At 42.7% G+C, this 8647-nt stretch overlaps 1 protein-coding gene across 1 annotated transcript in view; it reads left to right on the top strand.

Moving 5' to 3' along the window:
• The window catches only part of LOC103775979 (tyrosine-protein phosphatase non-receptor type 14-like), a gene marked incomplete at its 5' end in the record, with an annotated part of 14176 nt that extends 11844 nt beyond the window's left edge, over window positions 1-2332 (top strand). Inside the window, one exon of the mRNA XM_008943459.1 lies at window positions 1857-2332. Coding sequence (XP_008941707.1) covers window positions 1857-1985 — 129 coding nt within the window. The remainder of the gene's footprint in view (window positions 1-1856) is intronic.
• Between the last annotated feature and the right edge of the window lie 6315 nt (window positions 2333-8647).

The raw sequence follows: 8647 nt of genomic DNA on the forward strand, positions 1-8647 counted from the left end.
AGGTGAGATCAGGTTCTGCCTGACTCTGCCCAGCGAGGACCGTGTGGCTTTCATAAGCACCCGAGTCCAAGGAGAGGCCTTCTCCAAGTTAGCTGAGTTAACTGGAAAGAGCTTGTGTTTTCCTTTGCACTTGATTGAAAATAATATGACATTACTCATCACAGTTCTTTAGGCTTGCTGACTCTCTCGAGATGTCCTCTGGTAACACCTTGTTGGGGTATGTGGCAGAATATTTAGCCTTGTGTTCAGAAAGTGATAGCCTAGGAGTTGGGGCTTGTTTCCATGGGATGGAGATTGAGTGTTATGTTTGTGAACAGAAATGGATATGCAGGGTGATTTTTAAACTTTCCAGAATACTTCAGTGTGCATGGAAGCAGACTGCATGCTCAGCTGCACCCCAGGGGTTAGCAGCAATCTTCATTTCTCTGTCCCTTTGTTCAGGCATTGTGTGTGTAACGTTTCTTACCTGGGCCAAAAGTCTCACTAAGTTCCTTTCTGTGTTTCTGGAATGACAGACCGATGGTAGAAAGTGCAATTTGTGTTACCTGATAGAGTCACTGCTGTTCAGTTCTATAGCTTGAACTGCTTCAGAGCTTCCTCAAAAACAGTGTGTATATGATTGCTTGCATTTGCTGTTGCCATAGAAAATTTGTGTCCCTCATCTCAGGTCCTGTTACACGCTTTTTGAATTTGAGCCTGGCAGTCTGAGCTTCATGGCTCAGTGACCTCTGAATAGCTCCTCCTGTACCTGTTGTAACAGATAAAACTGTCACATCATAGTTCTTTTGCCCCCGAAATGCCAGAGGTAGGATGGTGACACCTGCTGAAACTTGCAGTGATTTCTAATGCTTTACTTCACAGGCTTCTGTTCCACACAACTCAGTTTTTTAATTCAGCCCCTCATAGGGCACCTGTGCCCCAGTGAGCTCGATGGGGTGAGGGATGGACTTTCACAGTGGATCTCCTGATTGTCCCTGCCTGCTATGCTTTACTGCATCTGGCAGAGCATTTTCAAGGCACATGACTGAATTACTTTTGTCTGAAACTAAGCTGGAAGATGCCTCCTTGGAGAACACCTATCACAGCTGCTAGTGGACGTTCAGTGGATGGCAACAGACTTGCCTGAAGTCTGCAAAACGTGTATTGTGGATGCTGGGTCCTTTTTTCACTCCACAGATGTTTTAGTTCTGGAGCATTATTTACTAGCATAGACTTGGCTGTGGGAGGTCAGGTGTCAAGAGTTTCTGGATCTTTTGGTGACAGCGAGTTCCCTTCTCTTTTAGTGGAAGGATCACTATATTTGCCTGCACTCTTAATTTTATTCAAGCTACCTTTGTTCTTGTCATCCTGATGCCTGCTTGCCATATGAAAAATCTCTCGGATCCTCCCTCTGTGAATAGCTGTGCCCATGGATCAAAGCACACTATGCAAGTGGCCACAGGGCCTGTCGCTGAACTCAGTGGTAGAGTCTGGACAGAGCTATGTAATCTTGGCTGTTTGTTTTGTACTAGACCTTGCTGGTACAGCTAGCCTTTAACCTGAGATAATACAGTGTATTTGGTGTATTTTACTACTGTAATATTCCTTAAAATGAAAGTTGGTGGGGAAAAAAAAACTAACCTTGCTGTAGCTAGCCTTTAACCTGAGATAATACAATGTATTTGGTGTATTTTACTACTGTAATATTCCTTAAAATGAAAGTTGGTGGGGAAAAAAAACTATAATATGTCACTAGAGTTGGTTATAATTCATTACATTATATAATTACAATACCATTCTCTGTGTCAGATAACTGATACTGGAGATAAGGATTATTTGATTTAAATCCTTACACTTTTTTTCCCTTTCCTTTACAGAAAGTGGATGTTCCTGTGATGCTGAGACACCTGCGGGAGCAGAGGATGTTTATGATCCAGACCATAGCACAGTACAAGTTTGTCTATCAAGTGCTTATCCAGTTCCTGCAGAACTCCAGACTTATTTAATCTTCTCAACATCCCAGCCCTGTCTTTGTGGCTCTGACTGAACCTTACATCGAGGGGAACTGCCTTGACAACACTGTGTGCATATACTGCACTTTTGAAAGTTGTCTGCAAAGTAAGGAGTGATTGTTCTTTACTAGAGTCTCCCATGGATTATTTTATACAGGATATAATTTATTTTTCTTGGAATAACTTGTGAATTACTTTAATAACTTGTAAAACTTATAGTGACCTACAAATTGAACCACATTTGACTTGACTGATCTGCATTGTAACATGTCCATACAGAAAGCAGTCCTTTGTAAAGGTAGTTTACTGGCTTTTATTTTGCTACACAGCTTCTGAAATGAGCAGTTATTTGGCAGGGGGCTTTTCCTCCTGTAAGAATATTTTGGACCCAGATATGTGGCTTCCATGGTAAAAACAAGACCTGCTAGCTGTCAGCTGCAGCTCTGGAGGAGTGGAAGCTGGAGAACACAGTTCTGGAGCAGGGAGATCTGAGTCTCTGCACATGCAGCTGGGCCTGTTCCAGAGGGCTCAGGCAGAGGACATTGTGAGGCAGAGAGTTTTGGGTGCTAAACTGTTCAAATTCCACAAGAATTACGGTTTTGGATTGGTCCTTGAAAAAATCAAGGTGAGATCTTTCAAACAAGGCTTTTGCTACTGTCTGCAATCCTTGAAGGGGTTCATAAGAGTTGGAACAGTGCAGGGCGAAGTGCAGTGACCCAGAGGAGGCTGAAGTCAGCGAAGGAGTCTTCCCAGTAACTGTGGTGGGCTTGTGGGTTGAACAGCAGAGGAATTTCAACTAAATGCACCTGAAAAAAACACTAATCAAGCACCTTCTCATGAATTACACTGAATAGGTTTTTATGCCTTGATGCTCACCTCCTGGGGAAAAGGAATCTCACTGAAATTAGGCATCTCCAGTTGCCTTAGGTTCGTATGTGAACTATTGACTTCAGCACTATAATAATTCCCCTTCCTGGTCGTTTGAACTTTTTCAACATTATCAGTGTGGTCTTTCCTCCACCTCTGAGATGTCCCAGTGGTGACCCTTGAGAGCATTAGCTCAGTCTGCCTTGATTCTTCCCCCATCACTGTCTTGTGATTTATGAACATATGGAGCGATCTTCCTTTTAGTGTTGGCAGACCTCATTCTGTAAGGGTGGTTTTTGTATGAAATTGCACAGCTCTCTCTCTGGACACCTTGAATTCTCCTTCTTATTATGACTATTTATCCTAGTACTGCTCAGATTCCAGTTAGGATTAGGAGGATGTTGTATAAATAGGTAAAGGAGAAACAGTCCTTGCCAGAAGTTCACAATCAGAACAGAAAAGGGAAACAAACCTCCTACACTGTGTAACTAGGGCACAAATTCTTAGCTGGCTTGCCCAAGGCCAACAATGAAATCTATGACAGAGCTAAGAAAAAGTCCCTGTGTCAAAGTATCTCATCAGTTCGATGTGTTCTCCTCTCTCTTCGTCATCCTCTGTCCCTCCCCACAGCTGTGGCTGTGTCACACAACTTAGTGCATGTCCCTTGCTTCAAACTCTTTATTTTGCTGGAGTAAAACACATTATGAGTGACCTTGGTGTGTGTTGTTTAGGAGTGATAATAGCTGCACTTCAAAAACAAAACTTTCAAAGAGAAGAAAAAGAAAATGTTTAGGAAGCTGTGGTGGGACTCCCACAGTATTATTTCTGGTGTAACAGACAGAAAGTTCCTACACTGAGATTGCTCCTCTCCTCACACTGATTGCTCTTTCTCATCTCTCCATGCTGCCACCCTCCCCTGGGCAGTGGAGCCCTGCTTTGCCTTGGCAGCCCTGCTTTGCCTTGGCAGCCCTGCTGGGTCACTAGAGGATGGATCTGACTGGGAGAGGAGCCTTGGGAGGTCTCTGGTCCCAGCCCTGCTCACCCCAGGGCTAACTTCAGATAGGGCTGCCCAGGGTCATGTCCAGTTTCAGAAATCCTCACGGGTAGAGATTTTGCAGCCTCTGGGGGCACAGGATGCACTGCAGTTACTCTGCCATGCTCTCTTGGGATCCCTTTCCCAAATAATCTTTAAGGCTCACCCTTGGTTTTCCACTGCATCCCTACCTCAGGCCCCGTGGTCAGTGTACAAAGGCCCAAGCCTGTAAGCACTCCCAGCTTCAGCACTGACCTACACACTGCACACCTGCCCCTCCCTAAAACCAGTGGGAGCTTTGGCTAAGGCCAAATACCAGAATGCTTCTTAAACCTGTTACAACTGCTCCGTGTTGATGTGGTGCTCTGCAGTACAGGGGTGACAAGGGGGCATTCCAGCTGCCCCCCAGCAGTGAGGAGTTATTTAGCTGTGTTCCTTCACTGTGTTCCTTTGAGGAGCCAGTCAGGTTTTCAGTCAGCTCCAGTTTTCCTCTAATTTCTTCCGCCAATGCCAACATATCTCTTGTTAAATTAGCAACAACCATTTAAAGTCTTTTCAGCAGCATCTGCATGATAATTGCAGAGAGATGCTTTATAGCTGGGAAACGAGCCAAGGAATAAACCTTGAAGCAAAGTATATTAAATTAGCTATCTTGTTATAACTTTCTGAATAATTTCCTAATGATGAATTAAGTTTGAACTCGGAGCTGTCAAGTCCCATTGCTCCACTTGGATGTGAGAAGTCGAAAATGAGGAGGGAAAAGAATCTGTTCCTATGTCTCATTATTCAGCTTTTCTTGGCTGAAGCATGTTCTGCTGTTTCTCCAGTGAGCAGAGGGAAGTTATTGCATAAGAGAATGTGAAGAGCTGTGTTTGAAAGGAAGAAAATTAAGCCTGTCTTTTTTACGCAAAGATGCATCATAGGTGTCTTAGAAAAATATTAATTACAAAACGGCACAGAAAATCCTTTCCAAATTAAGTCAGTGCCTATTAATGAGCCAAATAAGTGCCCGTGTAGTAAACAGTCATTTCCAATTAACTCCTGAGGTGGCTGGTATGGTAGATAGAGGCCAATGTGACTCAGTTTTTCCCTTTCATTGTCAAAGAAGAATTGTAAACTTTTCCTTTCATCTGACTTCAGTGTATTTTTTCCTCCTAGATTTTTATCTTGGCTAGATCTGCTAATATCCCAAGTGAATTGGGCTGGTGTATATCTTCAGAGTTTTTCTTCCACCCCAGCTTGCAACCCAACTTCATTGTGCCCGTGTTTTATGATTGAAATGTGATACAGTTTTGTAGGGGAAAAACTGAGCCCTCTGACTTTGAACCTGTTGTAGTTTTATCAGACCAAAATTGCTCGGGCAGCATTTCCTAACCTGTAGGGAGTGACAGGAAAATGTATTTTGCATCCAGTTTTATTAGTCATAGCAGGAATGAACGTGTGAGACTTAAAGCAACAGCACCCTTTATTTTCTGGCCCACAGACTTTAACCACAGAGCCCTTGAGTAGGAAAGGGGAGGGTTTGAAGCGGCCGTATGTTGTGTTGCAGGGGTTGTAACAGGGAAGAGTGACAGTGGATGGGTTCTAAGAGACCAGTTTCACCTGTTTGAGAGATTTTCAATCCAGACCTCACTCCAAAGACTCACCAATGGTCAGTGAACTGACAGGGGCAGTTTTCTGGCCCACGTTGCAGTCTGGTGTGTTTAGCCCATGCTCCCTGATCCTTCAGAGAGAATTTGGAGTTGATGAGCAAGCATGACGTGGCAATCTCTTGTGTATCTATCTCCTTTTTGTGCACTATTCATCTCTGTGTAACACTATTGGGTTTTTGTCCTTTAAACTCTTGCCAGTGGTAGTATTGATGTTGCTGGCACCAAATTTTTGGTTCAAGGTGCGGTCTGAGCATTTCATGCCCAATGTGGTCCCATCAGCGTTGGGAGAGATGATGGCTGAGATTTGACACAGCTCAGGTCTCTGTGTCCTGTATCTGTCCTCCACAGGCTGTACTGGAGGACAGTGGACATCAGTCGCTTAGGTTGCATGTTCCAGCTCCTCTCCAGGCCTGCTTTGGCACCTCTTGTCCTTGATTTCCTGAGAAAAGATGAATCTGGTTCCCACAAACTTTCTTCTGGATAGGGACCCTAAGTGCTCAGAGGCCTTATCAGAAGTACCTTTTCCCTGAACTCGTTTCAGCTGGCAGGAGACACATCTGTGAGAACTTACTCCAGCTAGTGCTAGTGGAGTCCTTTATAAAAAGTATATTGAAGGACACTCCTGTTCTACTTACTTAAATCAGTTGCTGAGGCTACAAATACAATTAAATATTTGCCTGATTTCAAGAGGCCTTTTTTTAAAATTACTTTCTTGGAAACAGACAGAAATGCAAATGACAAAACACAGGTTGGAAAAGAAGGAGTCTTTGCACTTCAGTTAGAGATGGTAATTTTAAGCTAAGAAATTATTGTTTGAGATTACCAGAGCTGATTTGAAAGGGAAGCACTGCATCAAAACATCTAACCTGCATGAAACCACCCCCCTACAGAAATGGGTACAAGTCTGCTACTGTGTAGCCCGAGTCACATGGAGTTTGGAGGTGGGTTTTGATGCTCACAGAAAGGTTTTGAGTTGCAAATGAGAAAACACAGGTTGGAAAAGGAGTAAGTAAGTCTTTGCACTTCAGTTAGAGATGGTAATTTTAAGCTAAGAAGTTATTGTTTGAGATTACCAGAGCTGATTTGAAAGGGAAGCACTGCATCAAAACACCTAACCTGCATGAAACCACCCCCCCTACAGAAATGGGTACAAGTCTGCTACTGTGTAGCCCGAGTCACATGGAGTTTGGAGGTGGGTTTTGATGCTCACAGAAAGGTTTTGAGTCCAAAACCCCAAAGACAATTGTGCACAGCTCGTTCTCAGCCTTGTAGAGTTTTCTTGTAGAACCTGGTGCTGTGCACACTACAGACACCACCCGAGTGTTCAGAGAGGAGGAGATGATCTGTGCAGCCTTGGCTTGCAGGGACTGTGAATTCAGGAAGGGAGCAGCTGCCTGTTTGGGCTGTTGGACAAACAGCAGAAGATGGAGGTCTTAACTAACTGTAGATAAACCATTGTTAGGTTGTGAAACAAAACATCTAGTATACAGGTCAAAAATAGCAGTGCTTATATAAATATTTAAAGTAAGCAATTTTTGTCAGTGTTTTTAGAGGATCTTGGAGTACAGTTCTGTTGGTTCCTCTCAGCCATTTTTGAGCTGGCATTTCTTTGACATTTTGCTGCCTGTGCCTTATGTGGACCCTCACTGAAAGCTTCCTATGTGCTACAAGAGCAGGACTTTGCCTTTGGAGGGTGACCTGGAAGCCAGCAGTACAACAGCAGGATTCCCTGATGAGGCAGGCACAAATAAACGAGGAAGGCTTCCCACAAACTAACTTTCAAGGCAACTTAGAGGTCACACCCTATCTTGGACAGGGGCTGGTAGCTGACATTTAAGGAAGAAATATGAATGCATCTAGAAGAGGGTGTTCAGCCCCTGCAGGGCATCTGGCAACCAGTCCTTTAGGGGCTTCCAGAGACAAAAATGACACCCTTCAGTAACTGCTGCTGGATCCATCTCTCATGAATCACATCATTACCTTTTCTGTAGAACCTGGCCTTCACAATGTCCTGTGCTGGTGAGTTCCACAACATTAGTATACATTATAAGAACTTCCTTTTTCTGTATGTTAAATGAAAGTATTTTCTTGCTGCTACTTGGTCTTTAAAAGAAAACAAATCTTAAGTGCCAGAAATACTGTTAATCAGCTGTTTATCCTGTTGAGATTGCTGTGTATGGAAAATGTTTTCCTCATCAGTTAAAGTACCTTTCTTTGGTTATTTTACAAAGGAAAAAAGTTTACACATGCAGATGACTGTAATATTCCCATATATAATTGTGTGGGACGTGTTAAATGAAATAACATGTTTAAGTTTTATGTTGCTGGATTTTACTGTCCCGTGTTACTTCAGTATTTTGATGCTTCCTGTTTTATTTGTTCTGTAATTCTGTACATGACAGTTTAACACAAAACAAGTGATCTGAATCTCACAACCTCACGCTATGTACACAGTTTGTAGAGAAACAAGACATCAGTTATATGCCTCTCCTGCCCCCCACTCCCTCCTGTTAGGGCTGAATGGCAAAACTATTTGATGCTATTGAAAGCCTTTTTTTAAAAAAAAAAAAATAAAAATCTATGCATGCTATTTTATATTCTAATGTATTATTCATATCAGTACATAAGCTTATGCTTGTCAGTTTTATCTTGTGTATAGAACTGATTACTTTTGACAGTATTTTTGCACTGTTTCTTTTCTCTCTCTTTTTATAAGGTTCTATTCAGCATTAATTGACTGCAATAATTTTTTACCCCTTTCACTGCCTTTGTGTAAATAGTTTCTTAAAAGCTTTTGCAAATATCAGAATGTCTTCAGTCACTAAGGTTTTTTGGTAAAGCTGTCCTTCATATTCACAGTATACAATAAACTTTTTTTTTTTCAAAGAAAACTCTGCCTGTGTTCTTTGCTGTACCAGCTTAACGTTTGTGTTTGCAGCTCCTGTGCTTGTGTTAGTTTGTGTTAAACTGATTGATAGGCACAGCTTGGGCCACAGCAAGCTTTGAAGAACTGTCTGTAAACAGTAGCCCTGGTCTCACAAGGGCACAGCTCTTGCTGGTGCTCATGCCAGGCTAATCCAGCTCTGGACTGCTGAAGTATCTTC

Source organism: Merops nubicus, unplaced genomic scaffold (genome assembly GCF_000691845.1).
Source record: "Merops nubicus isolate BGI_N331 unplaced genomic scaffold, ASM69184v1 scaffold14217, whole genome shotgun sequence".
Classification (NCBI taxonomy): Eukaryota; Metazoa; Chordata; class Aves; order Coraciiformes; family Meropidae; genus Merops; species Merops nubicus.